At 35.4% G+C, this 23836-nt stretch overlaps 1 protein-coding gene across 1 annotated transcript in view; it reads left to right on the top strand.

The window, feature by feature from the left end:
- The window catches only part of Hdac9 (histone deacetylase 9), an 851473-nt gene that overhangs the window by 35357 nt on the left and 792280 nt on the right, over positions 1 to 23836 (top strand). The window contains exon 2 of the mRNA XM_069996136.1: positions 4013 to 4123. Within this exon, the coding sequence (XP_069852237.1) occupies positions 4102 to 4123 (22 nt within the window). The 5' untranslated portion in view covers positions 4013 to 4101. The remainder of the gene's footprint in view (positions 1 to 4012; positions 4124 to 23836) is intronic.

The raw sequence follows: 23836 nt of genomic DNA, 5'->3' as shown, positions 1-23836 counted from the left end.
AGTTAAAAATGGGAATAACCATTTCTAGCTCTTAAGAGAAAAAGGTGCACAGCAGTGTTTTGTTTTTATGGTACTTGTGTTAATTTCCTTCAGTGTATATTTTTGTAGCATGGGAAAACTCATGTTTAAATTAATTGAAACTGTTAGTTGAAAGAATATATAGCTCTGTTGTATACTCTGAGAATGTGTGTTCATAGACTGCATTCCTTTTTCGTTCTTTTTTGGGGTATTTACTCATTTGAAGAGCAGCTACCTATGATTTTGAAATTGTATTTTGTAAGACTGACAAGAATATGAGGGGGGGGGGAAATCTTGCCTAAAAAGTCAGCACATGGATGAAGAAGGGTGAAATGATTTGAGAATAAATTGCCTATTTTTGTGACCATTGACCCTTTTAAAAATTCTGTTAATTTTGTCCCTAAAGGGTATAGATTAAACTGTGAATCTGCCAATTTTGTGACAATAAGGAGAGCAAGGGCAGGCACATATAGCAGATCTATACTCTTGAAAGATTTTAGGAGAACTCTTTAAATAGTTATATTCCAGTTATGAATTACTGATTGCAGTAATGATTTTGATTTAATGTGGCTTATCAAAGATGGAAATGCAACAAATGGAAATGATTGTATATCAACATAGGGCTTTCATAATGTTAGAAAGATATATCATGATTAGGCAGTTATTTAAAAGGTTGAGTATCAAAGGGAGTTGTTTAAATTTCAAATGGGTCGATATTTGGAAGCCAGATTGCTAATTCCATCTCAGAATCACTTTTCAGTTCAAGTCTATAGCTATGAAGACAAAACCTAATAGTTGCACAACTACACACAAGTCATTATGTCATGGACAGCTGCCGCCATGTGTGCTACCAGTAGAAGTACGAGGCAAAAGTTACCATTGTTACGCTTTTATTAATTATTGATTAAGTTGGGAAGTTGAAGTATGTTTACAAATATCAGCTGTGCAAAAGGACACTGTAGAGTAAAAATATGTATTTTTTAAACAGACTGCCAAAATGGAAGGCACTTTTCAGAGCTACTTATATACTAAAGATTTCCTGTTTTTCTTCTGAGTTATTTTATTTGCTTTGTTTTGCTTTATTTTGAGACAGAATCTGGGTATTTAGCCATGCTGGTTGTGAACTCAAGATCCTCTTATATCTACCTTCTGAGTACTGGGATTACAGACCTGTGCCATCATGCCTAGACTCTGTTAGTCATTTTTAATTTAAAATTAGCTATGCTGAAAATCAAGAATGTATCTAGAGCATATACATATATATATATATAAGCATTTATGCTTATAGTGGTTTATACTATAATGAAAAAATATAAAAATGATAAAAATCTTGAAATCAGGGCTGGGAAGATGGCTTAGTGGTAGAGTGTTTGCCTAGTATGCATGAAGCCCTGGGTTCTATTCCTCAATACCACATACACAGAAAAATCCGAAATTTGCTCTGTGGCTCAAGGTAAAGTGCTAGCCTTGAGCAAAAAAGGTCAGGGACAGTGCCCAGGCCCTGAGTTCAAGCTCCATGGCTGGCAAAAATAATATCTTGAAATCATCTTTGTCAATTTAAGACAGTCCATAAATTTAAATCAACTTTTATTTCTCTTTATGTATATTTAATTATGAAGCATGCAACTTTTTTTTTCACCTATTAGGTAAAGGGGAAGGCCATAAAAGAAGAGTTATCAATTAGAATGATTCTTCTGAAAATAATATCAAATGTGGTGATATGTCTGAAAGTGCTTTTTCACTCTAAGAAAGTATCCAAATGATTTTATCATTATAATGAATTTTACATAAGCATCTTTTTATTTACATTTTGCTATCAGAATGTTCATTTCCTTATATATAAGTGAAGGAAGATTATGTTCTTTTGCAAATATTTTATTAATCTTTAAGTACTTGTATAAAAGGGTTTCAATTCCACAAATCAGAGTGCAATGCATCTTGATCAATGTCAATCCTCCCATCATTCTTCCATATCTACTTCTTATTATTCTAATCTTCATAGATTTACTTTCTTATTGACAGGAAAATTAGTGTTCTTGAGATAATGCCAACAAAACTCATCAGAGTGTTTCTTGAATATGATTTATTCAGATGTACATTTTTACTATTACTAATACTTGCTTGGCACTGGTGGCTCATGCTTATAACCCTAGCTACTCAGGAGGTTGAGATCTGAGGAGTATGGTTTGAAGCCAGCCTGGGCAGGAAAGTCAGTGAGACTTTTACCTCCAGTTAACCACCAAAAAGCCAAAGTGAAGTTCGAAGGATAAGGTTCTAACCTCAAGTAAAAAGAAGCTCAGGGACAAATGCCCAGCCCTGAATTCAAGCTGGCCTCCAGCCAGCTCTGCTCCCCTGTACTACTCCCCCTACACAAATCTTAATATTTATGAATCACTGAAGATAGGATGAGAAGTAGCTTGGTATATCTGATGAGCTGTTCTGGTTTGTTTTAATAAGTAGGTAGCAAATTTAAATTTAGAAACAATATAGGTATTCTTGGTGATATGTAATTCTACAAAGAAAAGTGTGTATTTATATCCAGGTTTTATGCTTGGGAAAAAATAATCATAACACTCAAAATACTGATGAGAAAAACGAGTCACAATAAATATGTTGGATTCTTAAGATACAGAAATGTACAATTCTCAGACTTACAGCATCTGTCTATAAAAATAGTGTGATTGGGCTGTACTATTTTAGTAAAGTACTCATTAAGTGTAGCATTAAAAGCTGCTGCTTCTTTTTCTTAAATCTGACGTTCCAGTAAACTGTTAAGGAAATGCCCTTACAATTGCTTTTCCTCTGTCTAAGTGCCTAAAAGTAGGAATGCATTCAAATTAAAAGCAGAAAGTCCCTTAAATTCCTTTCATGTCATCAAACCAACCTGTTAGAGCTGCTCCTGGAAAGATTGGCTATTAATGCTTTCAGCTGGAACAACCATGAAAGACTTGAGAATAGCAGTTGTAGTGGGAAGTTTTCTGTCACTCAGAGTCTGTGTGATCCATTTGTTTCCATTGAAGCCATCGAGTTTTCTTTTCCCCTCAGCAAGTCCTATCTCAAGTAAATATTTGACAGTGATATAGTTAAAAATGCTATGATGAGATATTCATGTGTAAAACTCCAACGTATTTGTAATTTCTTTAATAGTATTAATAATGGGAAATCGTAAGTAGTGAAGTAATCATAACTATAAGAAGTGCTTTCTCATGCATAGATTCCTTCTAGACCTATTACTTTATTTCCATTTTTTGTGTGTGTTGGAGCTTCAACTCAGGGTCTCATGCTCTCCTGTTCACGCTTACCTTGTTTTGCCACAACTCTACTTCTGGCTTTTTGTTTTTATTTTTATTTTTTGCTGGTTAATTGGAGATAGAGTTTCAAATATTTTTCTGCCTGAAATTTGAGCTACAATTCTCAGATCGCAGGTACTTGAGGCAGTTAGGATTATAATTGTGAGTCATTGTTGCCCAGCTGTTAATTTATTAAGTTTTATTTTTTCATTTTATTTTGTTTATTTATTTATTTTTGTCGGTTGTAGGGCTTGAACTCAGGGCTGGGGCACTGTCCCTGAGCCTCTTTATGCTCATGGATAGCACTCTACCACTTGAGCCCCACTTCTGGTTTTTGAGTGGTTCATTGGAGATAAGAGTCTGACAGGGATTTTTCTGCCCAGGTTGGCTTTGAACTGCGATCCTCAGATCTCAGCCTCCTGAGTAGCTAGGATTATAGGCATGAGCTACTGTTGCCCAGCTCATTTTCTTTTATTTTGCTGTGCAGATCAAACACAGAATTTCATGTATCCAGGTGAGGGCTGTACCACTGGTTTACTCTTTTATAGATAAAGAATTAGAAACCTGAGAGGTTGATGTGTACTACCTCAAAAGACCTAGTCAAGCTGTGGCAGAGTTGAGGTTCAAGGCCAGCTCTCTATGTTTCCTTTTTGGTGTGATTGACACATTTGTATCTCACACATTGCATTCTGCTTGCATTCTAGGTTTCTCAGCCAGTCCTTCTCAGACCGCCAGTGCCAGCTGAACACAGGCTCTTCCTCTGCATCCTCATCCATCAGTCCTGATTCCCACAATGAGCTCGCCAGTGCAGCCAGGTCAGTCTTGTTGTTTTTATAGTAGTAATATATTTTATGTGAATGATGTTGCTTTATGTCACACCAAATCAAGCAACTGAAATAATGAAGGAACCTTTCTTTCCCTGAGGAAGATTAATTGATAGAACAATAAATTTTCAACTTTGAATACTATAATTCAACCCACATTGCTTTCTGGGCAACTTATTTCATTTGCAGTGTTGTCTGAACACTGAGCTTTTATTTTTCTGTTTTCAATATACCATTCAGATAGCATTTTATGAAGTTATAAATATTAAATATGACTCAGGAATCTAATTTGCACTCATAGTCTTTCTGACCTAATGTGTCTATTTGCTTTTAGATTATACTGTGGGGTTTGGGAATTAGCTCGTGGAATGACTCCACCTCCATCTCTTTGACACACAGGAAGATATTTTTCCTCCCCACCCTTCTTTGCTGCCACTCCTGTTTCCTATATACATATTTAATAATAATCTCAGCACCTGCTTCCTCCATATCCAGAGTGTTATGTGTGGCTTGTGTAGTTCTGTGATCAGCAGCCAACACCCAGTGACACCACAGGAACAGGGCGTCACTCTTGGAACAAATATTATACCCGTTTTGACAGTGGTAGATACCATGGTAAGTCACAGAAAAATTATACAATAATTTTATGCTTGCATTATTATAGGAACATTCATTTCTGTACCTTCTTCCATCTGTTGATATACTTTAGGTTATACAGTTCTCTAGGTCAAAGTTACTGTAAGATGATACTTAGAGATCAAAACAGGACACCTTTTGCCAAGATTTTTACTCTCTGGAGTGTTGCACCCTGATTAGCTGCTCTTGAATACCACCATCTCATCAACCTTGCTCCACACTTTTCAATAGGCTGCCAATGTGTGTGCTGAGTTTGGAAGTGGAAATTATGGGAAAGGATAACTGTGATTATTGATTCTGAAGGAGGAACTGAAGATTTCTCACAGTCTTTAGTCACAGCTGTGATGGAACAATTTGGTGTCATGTTGCTAGTTTAAGTAGAGGAAGAGTTATCTGCTACTGTCTCTGAGTCCCTGCATAGCCCAGTAGTTCCCAAATTTCAGTGTGTATTAACATCACTTAAAGCAAGCCCCTAACTGTAGTATTTGATTAAATAGATATAGGATAGGGTTAGAGAATTGTAATTTTCACAGATTCTCTTAGGTGGTGATGCTATTGCTGCCTGTAGACCATGCATGCTTCAGGAACTGCAAATGTTTCCTTCTATACCTGCTCCTCATACTCTCTTCACAGAGCCTTACTGAAGTGTGCACCATCTTGCTCACTACAATTGTAATATAGTGTTAATGTTAAAAAGTTTATTGCAAAGGTGATGGACAGAAAGGTTACAGTTACATAAGTCAGGTAATGAGTATATTCCTTTTGAAAAGTGTCACCTCCTCCCTATTATTAATTTTTCTATTGAGATGAACTGGTAATAATTTCTGCATCATATACACACAACTTAAATAGGTATCTGTCTATCTGTATATAAATTTAATGTCTCCATATTGTACACTTTAATAGAGACATTTAATTTAGAACCATCATGGTCAAATATTTGGCAACGAACAATATTTGGCAACTAGAATCAACATACCCTGTTCCCAGAGAATATTGATTTTATAACATTGATTTTGTTGTTGTTGTTGTCAGTTGTGGGGCTTTAACTGTGGGCCTTGGCATTGTCCCTGAGCTCCTTTGCTCAAGACTTATGCTTTACCACTTTGAGTAACTGCTCTACTTCCAGTTTTCTAGTGGTTTATTGGAGATAAGAGTCTCACGAACTTTCCTGCCTTGGCTAGCTTTGAACAAAGGTCCTCAGATCTCAGCCTCCTGAATAGCTAGGATTACAGCTGTGAGCCACCAGTACCCAGCTTAAAGCACTGATTTTTACAACATGAAAATATCCTTTGAGGCTGCTATTTTAATGAAAAGTAGCATGCTAGTCATGATACTTTTTCAATTAGGAGAAGGAAAAAAAAGGATAAGTGAGACAAACACTGAATGAATGATGTTCACTTGCCTTTAAGGTCATTAACATTTCTTTTATATATTCATTTCTTATACAAAATTCTTTTGGCCTAGAATAACATTATGCAGAGGTCATAGTCAACTCAGATGTTTATATGAATGGAATCTGAGGTTGAGAAATACCAAAGGAAATGGGCTGGGTGGGTGAGTCTCTTCTACTTATTGCAAGTAATAAACACTGATCAGGGATCTGAAATGCATTTTATGTGGATAAAAGAAAATGTTCTTGGCACAAACACGAAGTATTCTTCTGTTGTTATTACCTAGTATCTTATGGTGCCAAATGTATTCTATTAGCAAAATAAAACTTGATCATTTGAGTTAGAAAAAGTATTTGCTTGTCTTTTTGTTTTTAAACTATCCAAACAATTAAATTGGTCTTAGGCAATCATCATCCATTTATTTTGCTTTTTGTTTCACAAATGGCTCCCAAAAGTCATCCAGAACTACAAAGATAGATTGACTTCAGTAGTTCCAGAAATTCTTTGAAAAGTTGATATTCAAACTATTTAATTTTTTGTGAAAATTGGTTTCCAGATAAAATTCTTATTTTTCCCATGCATTGACACTGTTCTCAGAAGTGATTTTTCTATCCATATTTAGATACTATTGATATCAAGTACAGACTGGTTGTATTCAGTCAAACAGTACTGATTTTTGTATATTTTATTTTACTCCTAGTATCCCAATCATGTTCTAAGCTAGACCATTGGGTATTTGTGTGTGTGTGGGGGGGAATAAAGAGGGAAAACTGAATATGACTGGCAGACAACTTGCTGCAGTTGGACTGATCATTCATTAGTTTAAAACTTACCAAGTGTCTGTTTTATGCCAGGATATATATTGAGCAATAGGAGCACAAAAAGTGTCTACCCTGTGGACAAACAGAAACAAAACAAAATCAAAAACCACAAAAATAAAAAAAACAAAAAAATAAAACTTGAGTGGGAAAGACAAATGTTAATAGTTTTTAGTTTATTCAAGGCCTTAAGTATTTTGATAAATATAAGACTATAAATTTATTTCTTTGGTGGAAGTGTATGGATACTATTTCTGGTAACTTGCCTTTTCAAAGATTACTAGAGTTTAGAAGGTCTTCTGTAACATTTACCAAACGTATTAGATTAAAAAAAAAATCAACCAGGGTTATTGTGAAACAAGAATACAGATCTCTAGATTCCTCCCTAATGATCCTCATAGTATTGCCTTGTAGGGAATGGGAATTGAGCAGTAGATACCATAATACGCAGTGGAGAATTGCACTTTAATCTGTATTCTGTCCAATAGTATTAGAGTATCTTTGAGATTCTATGAAAACATAAAGTATTTCCTTAAGTCCTATCTCAATGTAAGCCTTTTGTGAACTAAGTTATGGAAATTTTTGTTATTTGGTCCTTACTAGAAAGGATGTCAGACAACTGGGACTGTTGATACAGCTAATCATTTGTGTGTGTGGGGGGAATGCTGGGAGTTTACAGGTATTCTGTGCTAAGGTGCATCAGTTTCAAGAGGGGGAGATACAAAGGACATTTGTTTCTCTTCAGTCAAAGTTTAAGCCTGTGTTATTCCAGAGCACATTTTTAGTAGAATCACAAGATTTTAGAAAATATGATTGGAACCTAGACACTTAATAAGGGGTACATTAACTCTAATATGATTGATTTTAATATGATGTTTACATTTATAAAACTAGTTTGCATAGTGTAACTTCGTTGGCAAATGTATTCAAAGGAATTTTGCAAACATATAACAACCAATGTGCATGTATTCCCTAGAATTGTAGGTTTGGAAGGCACAAGTGGCCATGGCTGTACTGAGAAGTCTGATACCATTAATTTATTGTTTCAGTTGATTTTGCTAGTCCTGGAACTTCAAACCAGGGCCTGGACACTGGCCCTGAGCATTTTCTCTCAAGGTTAGTGCTCTACCATTCAAGCCACAGCTCTACTTCCAGCTTGTTGGTGGTTAATTGAATATAACTCTCATGGGCTTTCCTGATCAGGTTAGCATTGAACTTCAGTCTTCAGATCTCAGCCTCCTGAGTAGCTAGGATTAAAAACATGACCCATAGGCATCTGGCCATGACATTCTATTTTAAGCTCATTGTATAAATTAGCTATTTCTCTATTTCATACATCATACAGAAACACATCTATCAATGTTCTATTCTATTCTACCCATATGGAGTGGGAGAACCTTACTACTTATATCAGCTAAAGGTTTTAGCAAGATCCATCTTCTATTCATTTTTCCATATAATATTTACTTTTTCATGGGCAAATCTTCGGTCAAAATTGGTTAAGGGATTTCCCCTCATGCCTCAGTTTTACAAAACAGCTGCATTCTCTTATAGAAATATAGATTTAACAAATAATGCATTGTTTCTTTTCAGAATAACTAAAGAATTATATTCAAATTGTTTTTCCACAAAAATAGATATCTATATGGATTTGCTAATTAATAGGAGTTAATTGTTTTACAATATAAATGGAGATTCAAGTGTCATATTGTACCCTATATATATGCATATATATAATTTCTAAGCAAATTAATACTAAATTTTTAAAAAATTTTTAAAAATGTAGATTTAACTAATGATCAAAACATTCTTTGAAATATGAATTGTTTTGAAAATGCTAAGTAGCATAAACAATTTGAGGGCAAGCATTAATAAAAGCTTCACTGCAAGCCATTTTTAAAGAGAACTAATAAAAGCTTCACGGTTCAATTAATACGGTACAACATCGGATTTTCTAGAAGCATATGGGACCCAGAAGGCCTGCCCCTGTTTTTAAAATTTACGAACTCTTTAATGATTCACCACTCTTACTCCAGTGCATTACCCACTGTGGTGCCGTTTAGCCATTAAGCAGGAAACTAAAACCAGGACAAAGCTACAAACAAATATCATAAGGTCCAAGTGGGTACTTTTCTTCAGTTTGTTCACAATATGTTACCATAAAAATGAAAGTTAAATGAAATAGAGTCGTAGGACAAGTCAAGTAGGTTATGACTTCCCCAGAGAAGTATGATCACTTGGCTTTGTAATGAAATGCAGGTCAAGTCCCATTACAAGAAGCTTTATGTAACTAAAATGTTTTCAGGCTAATGGTCAGTAATCTATTTCAGCTAGTATTCAGGAAAAATACTGTAACATAATAAAGTAAATTAGTTCCTTATTTTGTTATGACAGAATTTAATATCACGGTACAGTATTAATGGGTAGCACTCTAGGTTAAATTTATTATATTGTTTTGGAGTTTTTATTTCTGTTCTCAAGTCAAAGTTAAGGGATCTGATTAGTTGCTGTTTATCAGTGTAAATTTCTGAATCCAGTATTCAGATTTGAAGCATAAACTTGGAAGGTGTTTTCTTTATTTTCCAGGAGACAATGTGTTAAAAGTGAGGCACAGATCTTTCTCCCAAATATTCAGTTTAAATTTGTTTTGCAAGTTTATTCCCAAATTTGTTTTTCAGAATTTTCGTGGGTAATTTAATTTCTATATTTCTCATTGGTTTTGTTATTATCACACCACAAATAAATTCTATATTGTTATTTCTCTTGAAGACTACAGGTGCATTCCTGAGAGAGATGTGGGTAATTCTTTTCCTAGTGGCTTTCCAACAGCCTTCAATCAGTTTCTAACTTGTGACTTATATTTTATTCAACTCATGGCTTCTAATGTCAATGTGTGTTTCTATATCAAGATCATGGAAGGGAAATTGAAGAAGTTGTAGGAAGTTTCCAAAGAAAGAATATGCCTATTTACATTTCATTGGGTAGATTTAATCGCATGATACTTTTAACTACAAAAGAGGCTGCGATATGAAGTCCAGCCACATTCCCAGGAAGAGGAAGGAATAGGCTTGTTAAATTTTTTTTTAATTTAATTTAATTTTATTTGAGAACATACTGTACAGAGGGTTTACAATTACATTGGCAGGATAATGCATACATTTCTTACCAAGCATTGCAGCCTCCTCCTTTGTTTACCCTTCACCTCCCTTCCCAGCCTCCCCCCTCCCCCCACCCAATCATACCCCCCTCCCCGCCCCCCACACCGACATTGTAAAGCTTGCTTTGACATGACATTTTGTAATTCTCCTTGTTGCAACAGGTCCACCTGAATCCTTAAACGACTTGTTTGTCCCCATCTCCTCCACATGTTATACTGACATCAAATAAAGTGAAAGCGGGGGTTACACTGTGGGGGAGGGACATACAAAGCAACAAAGAAATAATCTTATAAATGCGTTAGAAACACATGCATGAAAGAAACGAAAACATTAAAATACATATTTAAGGGTTCGTTTTCCTAACATCACATTATCTGACCTTTTCCGCTTGACTCATACCTATACTAGATATTGCAAATAAGGGAAACCATGGGACCTATGTTTCTTTGGGCCTGGCTTACTTCACTTAATATAATTTTTTCCAAACCTTTCCATTTCCTAACAAATGGGGAAATGTCATTCTTTCTGATGGAGGCATAGAATTCCATTGTGTAGATTGCTGGGTCATAAGGAAGCTCTATGTGTATTCTTTTGAGGAACCGCCATACTGTTTTCCTGCACCAACAGTGCAGTAGGGTTCCCTTTTGGCTACATCTCCTCCAGCATCTGTTGTTATTAGATTTCTTGATTCTAGCCATTCTAACTGGAGTGAGGAGGAATCTCAATGTTGTTTTAATTTGCATTTCTTTTATGGCCAGAGAAGTTGAGCATTTCTTCATGTGTCTATGGGCCATACAACAGACACGACCTCATATCTAAAATATACTTAGAACTCAAAAAATTAAATCCCCCAAAAACAAATCCTCAAAGAAACAACCGCCCCATCAATAAGTGGGCTAAAGACTTGAAGAGAGACTTCTTTGAAGAGGAAATAAGAATGGCCACAGTATTTTCTTTATTATGATTTCTTCTAGGTTGAATACTATTCTGAATACTATCTTGTAAAAGGAGCCTGAAAAACTGTGCAGTTTGCAAGGGTTGTGGAGTAGGTACTGGGAGGGCAGAGGCAATTGAAGATTTCTGAGCAAAGCCTATTTTCTCCATTCTGTTGGGAATTGTGGTCCTTCTCTTGATTTCTGTGTGTGTGTGTGTGTGTGTGTGTGTGTGTGTGTGTGTGTGTGTGTGTATGTATGTATGTATGTTTAAATCATCATTAAGAAGTTGAACAAAGTGGTTTCAGTTCAACAAACTGGTGTCTTAGTGCAATGCATCTTGAGCAATGACACTCCTCCCAGCATTCTCCCCCATTGATTTCTTTTTATTTACTTATTTGTTAATATTTTTGTTTTTATACATCTTCTGAGTAATAACTCTAAGGCATTCTTTTGCTTCTGTTTAGTACTACTAGCAGTAATAACCACTGAAGTACTTTTGGTTTTTGCGTCCTCCTTTTTCTAAGATTGCTTGCTTATGCTTGACAGTAAACATTGATAGTAAACAGGGCAGTCATTGTTAAAAAAAAAAATGTCTAGCCTTATTCTGAGTTCCTTTAATGCAGAGAAGACACTAAGTACACATCTACTTCAGGGGCAAAATGATAGAAACAAACACACTACCTGTTTTTCTTTTAATAGCTTGGGCATCTTCGTGTTCCAATGCTAATAAACCCATTGTTAAATAAGCCTACAGTTGTTAAATACCAATTGTGGCTAAGAAGAGTTGAAAGAGTAAAATAATTTTTAGCTAGTTGTATTGTTTTATGTGAGTTTAGAAGTTATTGTCAATAATTCTTTATACTTTAAAGATAGTGCCTAATTTTATTAATACAAATATTAATATATTGTGCTTATGGTATTAATAGTGACCTTTTATATGTATGTTTGTGAGGATCATCAGTAAAATTAGTAAAAATGGGAAAAGGGTTTCAATCTATATGCTCTCTCTCTCTCCTCTCTCTCTCCTCTCTCTCTCCCCTCTCTCTCTCTCTCTCTCTCTCTCTCTCTGTCTCTCTCTCTCTCTCTCTCTCTCTCTCTCTCTCTTTTTCTCCTTCTTTCTGCCATCACTAAGGCCTGGCTTAGCCTATGTATTTTCAATTTCTCCTATTTAAAATGGTAAACTTATCAATACCTTAATATATGAACTGAAGTCTTCATAAAAATCAACAGGATCTTCTTATCCTTTTCATAGGGATGGGAACAGTGATCTCTGATTTTCAAACATGCTCAGAAGTTCATTTTTGTAAAGATTATGGAAAGAATAGATGAAGAACAGGCAAGGACTGTGTTTCTTTCACTCAGAGCTCTGGGGAGCATCTTTGGGTAGGCTTTGTTTGTGGTACACTAATAAATCTGTCTTACCCGAATGATGCAAGAGTCCAGCCTCCTGTGGGTAGGAGCATCCACTGACAATAATGCCATAACCCATTAGGTGATCACAAACTCCCTAAATCCACAGGGAGTTGTCCCAATCTAAATGAGTGACTAATTCTTAAACGACAAGGTCAGGCTGACGTCTTAAGGGAATAGTGACATATTAAAGCTTGGTTGTTTATTTTGCACAATATAACTGTAGAGTCATTGAGGAAATGATTACATCCTGTTGTGGTTATATGTTCTTAACCAGTACACAGGGAAAGCAGGTTTAGTTGTTTTTTTTTCTTCTACTGCCCTTATATTTTTTTACCTACTCCTAAGGAAAAATGTTTCACATTCAAGTGCTCAAATACATCCACACCTCTATGCTTTGGATACTTTTGTTGTCTTATCTGTTTATCTTTTAATGATAAATATAAAATAGGTATCTGAGATTAAGTATTAGGTATTAGTATAGGTATTAGCTTAAGCCCAAGAACTTAAAACATAAACTCTAGAAACATCTGCCTTCCATTGGTTACTAAATCTCTGTTTCCAGTTTGTTCATTTGGTGTCATAAATGTGTTGTGTTGGTATTGGAAAATATAATTGTAAAAACAATAGTAAAATACGGAGTCTTGTATTTAGAATTATTGGTCCCCTTCTCCAACTGTAACTCTCACAGTTGAATCTGTAGAATCTGGTAACTGTCGTCTTCCTATGCTGATGAGACTGACACCTAAAACCACCATTTCCTGATTGTACCACAGTGTTCATTTTTGTCTCTGTTTCATGTTTTCTTCACTTTGGAGCTGGTAGAATTATGCCATCTCTTTTAAATAATAATAATAATTATTATTATTATATTCCAGGTCTTCCTCCAGCCCACCCCCGTCCATTGTGTTGATTAATCTTATTGATGTTTTTGTGCTTCTTGTGCCATTGCTCCCCCCACAAACACACGCGCACACACACACACACACACACACATACCACACATACACACTCCCCTCTAGACATTTGTAGTTGTGCATTGATTATATAAAACTTAGTGAAAATAATTGCCTCTAATATTTTTGTGGACCTTGTATTAGAAACTGCATTTTTATCCAATGGCTTATGAGTCAGTTTTTTGATAGATATGTCAGTGATAAAGTTGGTGAATCTGAGAGATTTCCTGTTTTGTTGTTTTTTTAAATTTCAGTTAGAATCTGGTGGCCATGAAAGAGGTTGTATCTGGTATTAGATTCAGAACCAAGAACTACAGAGCTCTGCGGGCTCCATAGCAAGTGGCAGAGTAGATGGGGAGGAGGGAAAGCTAGGCATCCCCAAGAGAGACTAGTCATTTCCTGCCCTGACCATTCTTGGACTTTGGAAAAGTTGCTTTACCTCTCTGGACCTCAGTTTTCCATCTATTTGTTTTCCATGGCTTCTGTGACAATTTTTTTTTCAAAATTGTTAGCTTAAAACAGAATAAAATGCAGGCTATAGTGGTTCACAGCTGTTATCCTCTCTACTGATGAGGCTGACATCTGAGGATCAAAGTTGGAAGCCAGTCAGTGCAGGAAAAGTATGAGAGAGTCCTATCTCCAATTAACTGCAAAATGCAGTTGAGCTATGGCTCAAGTGCTAAAGCACTGTTGCTTTGAGCAAAAGAGCTCAGTGACAGCACCTAAGCCCTAGCACTGGCATAAAAACAAATAAACAACAACAACAAAATTGTTTTGCCATTGCTTGGGAAGTTATCAGTTCTGAATCAGTTTCACTGGGTTGAAATCAAGGTGTGGGCAGCGCCAGGCTCCAAATTTTAGCTCTGGCATACTTCAGTTTGTGGCTCCTATCATTGTCTTTATGGCCACATTGTCTTCTCCTGTTCTTTGTGTGTCACATCTCCCTCTGTTTTCCTCTTATAAGGACATATCTCTACATCTTCAGTCACATTTGTGGATTCTTTTTCTCTTGTCTTCTCCAGATTCTAGGAATGTAGTTGAAATTATCTTTATCTCTTTGAGGGACAACAGTTATTATTGTTCTACCAAAAGAAAAAAAATAACTGATAACAAATTGTAAACTCATGCTAGCTTGCAATTTCGATTTGGATATTTGTTCTTCGTTTGTTCCTTGAGCTTTTATTTAATGTGCTATTTGCCAGACACTATGCCATGTGTTAGGAATATTCCAGTGACCATACATTTAATGTGTTTATATACATTTAATGTGTTTATTGTTGTTAGTGAAATTACTATGCAGAATAATTGATTGGATAATGGTAAAAGAGGCAATTTAATCTAGGGGGAAATAAAACCATTAGCTTACTACTAGCAGAATCATACCTAGCTTAAGTGAAGTTCTGAGAAGCAAATACTTGAAATATCCTTGAAGGATATGTAAGATTTCAACAGGTGTATGTTAGGGGGAGGTAATGGGAAGAAAATTGACTATCTGGAATTGAGGAACAAGGTAGGTCATGGCTGATGAAGATGAACAGGTGTCAAAGTATATCAATTTTTTTGAATATTTTTATTATCTTTAGTTGTACAAAGGAGTTGCCGTTAACCAAAGAAGTTTATGAAAATGGTGCATCTTGATCAATGTCACTGCTTTCAACATTCTCACCTACCTTTCTCAACCTACTGCTTCCCTCACTTTTCTTAATTTGTAGGTTATGTATTTAGATTTTTGCAGTTTAACAAAGCAGTTTACGTATACAATGAATCATTACCTGCATCATCACTGCAACATTTTCACCCCCTTCTGTTCTATTTCTCAATTCTGTGGTATATTGTAACGACCGTCTACTCGACCAGCGAGGAAGAACGACCACCACACCAGGAGTCTTCTCAGATCACGCTTTATTGGAGAGCCTTTTAGTTGTAGGAGAGCTTGGGCGCGAGAGAGCGTGCACCCGAAACACAGCCGCTTATATAGGGAATTCGAACACGGGTCTTTTCTATTGTTGGTCGCCTGCCTTTTACCGTCACCAGGTGTCATGGGATTGGCTGGGGACACTACCGGGCTCGCGCACGCGCACAGCCCAGGCGTCCCGCCAAGCACCGTCTGGAGTGGTAATCCTCAAAACTGCAAGGGAGTGGGCGGAGTCTCGCCTCGGCTCCCTACAGTATATACAATGAATCTTGCCTTACATTCTATTCATTTCCCTTGTTTATTCTTCTACCCCTTTTCTCCTTGGCCCCACTTTGCCTTCTTGCAAGTATCCATTTCCTGGCACATACCTTGTTGGGCTTTGTCTTAGTCTTTTTTAAAGAATTATATTATTTTGCTTTCTCCATAGAGTCTATTATACTTTAGTTAATTCATTTGTAACCCTTAACATATGCCCAGTGTGTTTACTTATAGATTTAAAGGCACATTCTAGCTACCATAAATGAAGGAACCATGCCACCTCTGTTTCTCTGGGTCTGACTTTTTCTGCTTAATACAATTTTTTCCAACTCTTACCATTTCCTTATGAATGGTACAATATCATTCTTTCTGGTGGATAAGTAAAATTTCATTATGTATATATTATATATATATGTATACCGCATTTTTTTTATCTGTTCCTCCATTAAGGGGCATCTGGACTATTCCATTATCTTGGCTATGGTAACTAGTGCTGGAAGTGAACATGATTGTTCAGGTAGCTTTAGTGAATCTTTGTTTGTGCTGTATTGGATAAATTCCCAGGAGTGGAATTGCTGGGTCATAGAGTAGTTCTATGTTTAGTGTTTTGAGGAACCTCCATACTACTTTCCAGAGTGATTTGAACATGCTTATATTTCCATCAACAGTGTAATAGAGTTCACCTTTGGACACATCCGTGCCAGCATTTGTTATTTTGAGTTAGTTTTTTTTTTTAAAGTATGGGTCACTCTAACTAGGATGAGGTGAAATCTCAGTGTTGTTTTGATTTGCATTTCTTTTATGGCCAGAGATGTTGAATATATCTTCATGTATCTATTAGCCGTTTTTACATCTTCTTCTGTGAAGTCTCTCTTTAGTCACTAGTTCATTTATTATTCAAGTTGTTGTTTTCTTGAGGTTTTATTTTTTGAGGGTTTAATTTTTTTGAGCTATAACTCTACTTGGATAGTAGGCCCTTATCTGATGTCTAGCTGGTAAAAGAAAGACTGGATAAATGGGATTGCATGAAACTTAAAATTTTCTGCATGGCAAAGGACATAGCTAACAAGCTAAATAGAAAGCCCACAGAATGGAGTAAGATTTTTTTAACCAAGTTTCCTTGTGGTTTGACTTTCAGACCCAGAACCTTGAGGAGTTTGAGAATTCAAATTAAACCCGTTATTCTACAATATTAACATGATAGCTGGGTTTTCATTTGTATGTGATAGGTTTGGGAAATAGGCATCAGGGAGAGAAATAAAAATTGTAAAGAGAATTTTTTTTAATTGTGAAAATACCGTACAGAGGGGTTACAATTACATGAGCACATTTCTTATCAAGCATTGTTGTCTCCTCCTTTGTTGCTCCTTCCCATCCCTTCCCATCTTCCCCCTTTCCCCCCACCAGTCCGTTTTTCAACATAATGTCTTGTACATCTCTTTGTTGCAATGGATACACCTGTATCCCTATTTAAACAATTTGTTTTTTTTTCCTTCCCTTCCCCAAATTATACCAGCATCAAATTCAGTGAAAACAGGGGTTATACCGTGGGGGAGGGACATACAAAGCAACAAAGAAATCATCTTATAAATATGTTAGAAACAATAGCAAGAAACAAAAAACATTTGAGTCCTCATCTTGGGGTTCATTTTGCCTAACATCAACTTATCTGACCTTTTCTGCTTGTCTCAGACATATACTAGTTATTGCAAATAAGGGAAACCATGGGACCTATGTTTCTTTGGGCCTGGCTTACTTCACTTAATATAATTTTTTCCAAGCCTTTCCATTTCCTAACAAATGGGGCAATGCCATTCTTTCTGATGGAGGCATAATAAAGAAGATTTTTATTTAAAGTGTTTATGAAGAAGAAGAGCCAGGATATGTGTCTGATTGAAAGAGAGAAAAACAGTGAAACTTAAAATAGGTAACTGAGAAATTCAAGAATGAAAGTAGGGTGGGGGGGGCTGGGATAAAATAGAGTGTCTGCCTAGCAAGTGCAAACAGAAGGCACTGAGTTCAGTTGCCAGTGTGAGTATGTATATGTATGTATGTATGTATGCAAATATACATTCAGAGTGCATCAGATAGATAGAAACATATATATATATATATAGAGAGAGAGAGAGAGGGGGGGGAGGAGAGAGAGTAGATTCAATAGGGGTAAGTGGTATCAATAGGAAAATACCTGTTTACAAGCTGCCAGGAGCTATTCTACTGCCTTTTCTTTATGTCATTGAATCTAGTGCATAACCCTTCAGGTAGGAACTATTCTAGTCCTCATTTTATAGATGTTGAAATAGAGACTTTGCTTTATAAAGGTCCCACAGAAAATTGAGTGGAATATTTAGTATGTGGATCTGAGTACCTGTTTGTAGAATTTGTATTGTTAGCTATACTTCTGCAAGTTGTAAGAAGGCTAGTTTGAGAGTAAAGCAAAGGGAGAGAAATTGAACGCAAACATAGTTGTTTCAGGAGCTTCTGAAGAGGTCACACTTAAAAACATGGGTAGTGTCCAGTCAGTAAGCATCACTTTATCAAGGACAGGGACCAATCCTCAGTTAATTATCCTGGGGTAAATTTTTATCTGACTTTATGGCTCTCAGAAAATTACATACTGAATAAAAAAATCTTGACTATTTAAATAAGTATATGAGGTAATGTTTCGATCCTAAACTTTTCTATTTGGGCTTAAGATTATATGTAGTTAATACTTAAGAGTGGCTTTAAAAAGACAAATAAGACAATTTTCTCAAGTTCTGTTTGCTTGTTTTTGCAAATATGGTCTGGGTTTAAATCCTTTGGTCCTTTCTTGGGTTTCATTTTACTATCTTATCCCCAACAGAAATCAGTTGTTTTGGAAACATTTTCACAATGTATGTAGATTGACAGAAAATTTCACTGTTTTTGTCATTTTGAACAGTTTGTGAACTAAGACACTGAAGGGACACATAGCACATAAGTTGTAAGGTATTATTAGCTGTTATGTAGTTGCTTTCTCCAACCCAATTTGTTAAAGATGTCTTTAAACATATATCAGTCTACCGTTCTCATAATAAATATACATCAAAGTTGCAATTAAATAATCCAAGAAAATAAAATTATTGCCTTTAAAATATATAAACTAGAATCTTTTTCATTACTGTGGCTGTAGTTGTATAAGTTTTCTAGGTTTTTCTTATTTACTTACCCTTTCTTGTTCCATAATCAGGATCCTGCACTTTCATATAAAGATTTAGGATTTGGAATAAAAAGGACTTCACAGTAGAAATAGGTTGTAGTCCTGGGTACTTTTCTCAAAATCATATTTTATAATCTGACAACATTTTATAATTTCTACATTAGCACCATATCTATATTATCTTAAAAATTCTATTACGTTCACTATGTTTTGATCTCTGATTTCCTATTTTTTCTTATTACCATTGGATTACAAAATTCATCCCACCTTTCTTAGAAAAATTCATGAGTGTAAATTTCATGAAAGTGTTTGATTGGAACCAAGGGAAATCAAACTATCTTGTTTATAAAGGCGAAAACTGGCTTTTGGAGGAAGTGATTTTACAGTGAGAGTAAAACAACTTCATGAATAGCAATCAGCAGGGCGGGGGGGGGGGGAACTGCATTGTTTATTTGAATAGCATCAGGGAGCTAGTGATTTTCAATTTGGATTGTGCATTGAAAACAATTGAAAAACTGGAGAAAAATACAAACCAGGACTCCAGTATCAATGATTTTAGTGCAGTTCTACTTATATGAGGCATAGAAATGGATATTTGTTAAATTTTCAAAGTAATCACTATATGGAACTTATTGTGGGAATCACTGTTGGAAGAAACATCAGAGAACTAGTAAATAAACATAAAATTCTTCTGCTTAAGAGATGACATATTCCTTTTCCAGAGGGAATATAAGTTAATTCATTATAATAATTAAACTCTTAGTTATAAGGATACACTATTTTTCTGGGTGTATTCCTGTCTCTTTTTTTCATCTCTCAAAGCTAGCACTCTATCTACTACTACTTGAACCAAGTATTACATGATTCCATGTTTCATCAAAGGTTCTTGCACACTCTGCAAGGGAAGATAGGTGTGTTGCAGTTAAAGGCAAGAGATTCAGAGACTGTTTCAAATACATCAGTAGATAAACTGGTGCATTGAAAGTTAGGATCATTTTTATTTCAGAGAACAAATTCTTGGAAGAATTTGTCTTTCACTTAATGAAAACAGATTTATGTTCTTTGCTGCATATGCATACCGTTTGAAGTTTTGCTTAGTGGTTTCCTAATGTTTTATAAAGACACAAATGTTCTTTGTTGTGGGAAAATAGTGTTCCCTTGGTAGATGTTTAGCTTTTTGTTGCAAACCCCTTTATGCATACTTCTGTTGTCAAGTTTAACAGTAGAACAAGTCCTGGGAAATTTCTTTTACCACCCAGCAACATGGATATTTACTGTGAGGGAGAAAGGAAGGCAAAGATGTGGGGGCTGTGTCATTGCACCCTGGAATCAGTTTGGGGGAATGTCATTAAGGAAATAGTATTTGGGAATGGTGGATATTTTTAGATTGCTTTAAGTGAAATTATTTCTTTCAATAAACTGGAAATAAATCATCTTATGAGTATTTTCCAGACTTTATGTCTTGGAGCGTTATGCTATCAATTTATAAGTTTCCAATTGAACAGTGGAGTAGAATGTATTAAAATATAGCATGCCAAAGTGTATACTAGATTATTAGTTTATGAAACTGATGTTGAGAATTATGTAGATAACCATCTCTCTCTCTAGGCAAATATGCCTTTTATTTAATATGAAATACATTTCTCAATGTGAAGAGTAATTGAAAAAGCCAAAAACCACTGTTTGAATCCTTACATTTTACAAATGGGGAAATTGAAGAGGAGGGCTGAGTGTTTGTTTCCTCTTGAAGTGGTTTATCTGTCAACCAGTCTCTTTTCCACAGCGTGTGTTTATATCAGCTATGCATCTGCTACAATTTTTCACCTATGCTTTAGCATTCTGTTAACTTTTTGATGAAGAACCGGATCAAAAAAGCTAGGTCTGGGAGGCGACACATTACCAGTCTCTGAACACCCAAGTTCAATGGGTGGTTGGTAATTGTAATTCCAAGTGGGAAAGAACAGAATATTTTTAGCTTTTTCTTTTCAAGATGTCAGTGTTTTGTTTTGTTTTTTTTTGGGTCCAGTCATGGGGCCTGAACTCTGGGCCTGGGCACTGTCCCCCAGCTCTTCAGCTCAAGGCTAGTGCTCTACCACTTGAGCCACAGCGCCACTTCCGGCTTTTTTCTTTTTGCTTATGTGGTGCTGAGGAATTGAACCCAGGGCCTCATGCATGCAAGGCAAGCGCTCTACCACTGAGCCACCTTCCCAGCCCATCAGTTATTTTTTATAGGAAGAATTGAATGAAAATTTTGAATCATGATCTAACAATTTTCATCAAAAGATTAACAGATGATCATTTATGAACTTCTATCGTTTCTGTTCAGTTCTACAAATATTTACTGAACTATTTTTTATTTTTTATTTTTTTATTGTGAAAATACTGTATAGAGGGGTTATAATTACATGGGCAAGATAATGAGTACATTTCTTTTCAAGTATTGTTGCCTCCTCCTTTGTTTCCCTTTCCCATTCCTTCCCATCTCCCTGCCCCTGTCTGCCAAAGTTGTAAAGTTTGTTTTCGACATAAGGACTTGTACATCTCATTGTTGCAATAAGTCCACCTGTATCCCTACTTAAACCATTTGTTTTTGCCCTTCCCCCCCACAAATTATACCATCATCAAATACAGTGAGAGCAGGGGTTATACAGTGGGGGAGGGACATACAAAACAACAAAGAAATCATCTTATAAATATGTTAGAAACAATCGCATGAAAGAAAAAAACATTTGAATACTTATCTTGAAGTTCATTTCACCTAACATCAACTTACCTGACCTTTTCTGCTTGTCTCAGACATATAATATTTATTGCAAATAAGGGAAACCATGGGACTTATGTTTCTTTGGGCCTGGCTTACTTCACTTAATATAATTTTTTCCAAGTCTTTCCATTTCCTAACAAATGGGGCAATGTCATTCTTTCTGATGGAGGCATAGAATTTCATCCAAAAACTCATATGGTACTGAACTATTTTATACAAGCCACTTAAGGGCTTTTTATTTTATCAGCCACTTATTAAGCTTCCATTTTGGGAAATGTAATCAAACTGATTCTTCTCTTTGCTTGTGGCATACATGAAAAGGTCTGCTGCAGTATGAGCTGCTTTGTATCTCAAAGACAAAAGCAATATAGCTCTCTGCTTTATAACACTGAATATCTCTTTGCAACTCATCTATATTTTATCTAAAGTTTCTCAAACATTGAACTTAGTCTTTTATTTGTTAAGTGAGTCTTGCAATCATCATTGCTAAAGTTTACCTCTAATGCTTTTCCTGTAAATACTTTGCTTGCATAACATATTGATTCATTTTTAATTGAACTTTCTCCCTGTTGCTATTTACATAGTGTTACTTCTGCACTATGAGTTGATGAACTTGTTTTGATTTGGGTTTTTTTGTTTGTTTGTTTTGGCAATCTGAGAATCAAGGATCCACAGGATCAGTGGACCACTGTCTAGATGCTGTGTAGGGCTTTGGCATTTCCAGATTGATAATGCATCTTGTTTGTCATTCTGAATAGTTCTTCCTGAAGGTGATATGCTATTTTCTGTCTGTCATCTTTGTTTTTAAAGTGTTTGTGCAAAGCATCTGATTCAGCTTTTTCATTTTCTAATTAGTGAGTATTGATCAAGTAACTTACTGCCAAAGGCAGTGACACAAGTAAGAGAATAGTCCCCGAATGACACCAGAAGCATGCATCTTTTTGACGGCTCTTCTTATAGACAGCTGCTCATTAGGCCTTAAGCCCAAGAAGGGAAATGTACAAGCAGAGCCTGATCTCTCAATGTGTCTAGAGAAACTTTCAAAAATGTCAGTTGTCAATTCCATTAATATTTATGATTTGGAAAATGTTAATATTTTGCATTAATAATTTTGTACTAATATGAATATCTTCTATTAATTATAATACTTTGTATTGCTATTGATACTTGGGTTAATATTAATAAGTTTACTTGTAGTTTTTGTGTGTGTATATACCAGGACTTGAACTCAAGGCCTCCTACTTTTGCTCAACTATGTTTGTTTGTTTGTTTGTTTTTGCTTATTACTGAACCTTTACCATTTGTGTCAAACCTCCAGTTCAGTATTTTATTGACTAGTTGGAGGGAGAATCTCAGAGAGTTTTCTGCCTCGCCTAGCTTCCAACTGAGGTCTTGAAATGAAGGATTATAGACCTGAGCTATCAGCACCCAACTTACTTTAATTTTTGATTAATAGTGGTTCTGACTATTTTGCAAACATATATGTATATATGTGTGTGTGTGTGTGTGTGTGTATATATATATATATATATATATATATATATATATATATATGGTTTTCTTCCTGACATTTTGAATTCGTCTGTGTTCTTTACTCGTTTTTTTTTCATTTAGATTGTTCAATTCTGTTATTTATGAGGCCTTATTGTATATGTTATTTATGAGGCCTTATGTATATTGTATATTCTAAACAATAGCTAAAGTTTTATCCATTTAAGACTAAATCTATATATCTATATATCTATATATATGCACTTCAGTGGTGCTAAATACTTCCATTTTTCTGTGTACTCATTACTTCTGTTTATATATAGAACTGTTCCATCATCTCAATCTATAATAAATGGTATTACATGTGATAAAGCAGCCTGTGATCTCTATGTGTTGTGTAAGTTCTAGGGCCTCTTCCATTACCTTAGAATGATAACTTCTTCCTTTGCATGAAAGTTTAGAACCACTTCTTAAATGAAATAATCCTCTAGTTTTTCTATGGCTTCAAATCTGACATAATTATTGCTATTTCACTTAAAAAAGACATATTCATCCCTTATATAAATGGTGAAGCAACTGTTCTTACATGACCATCTTACATAGCAAATTCTATTTGGTTGTCTCTTTTAGTTTCTGCACTTTTTGTTTAATCTATGAATCTTTGACATCTTCCTTGACTGATAGTGTAGTATTTCCAGCTGTGCCTGGAAATTAATTTTCTATTTGGACAGACAATTCCAGGAAACTATGCATTAGGATTATAGGAAGCAAACAGAATGTTGTTTATA

This window comes from Dipodomys merriami, unplaced genomic scaffold (genome assembly GCF_024711535.1).
Source record: "Dipodomys merriami isolate MVZ:Mamm:240054 unplaced genomic scaffold, mDipMer1.0.p SCAF_5, whole genome shotgun sequence".
NCBI lineage: Eukaryota > Metazoa > Chordata > Mammalia > Rodentia > Heteromyidae > Dipodomys > Dipodomys merriami.
This window is presented reverse-complemented; position numbering and strand designations above follow the sequence as displayed.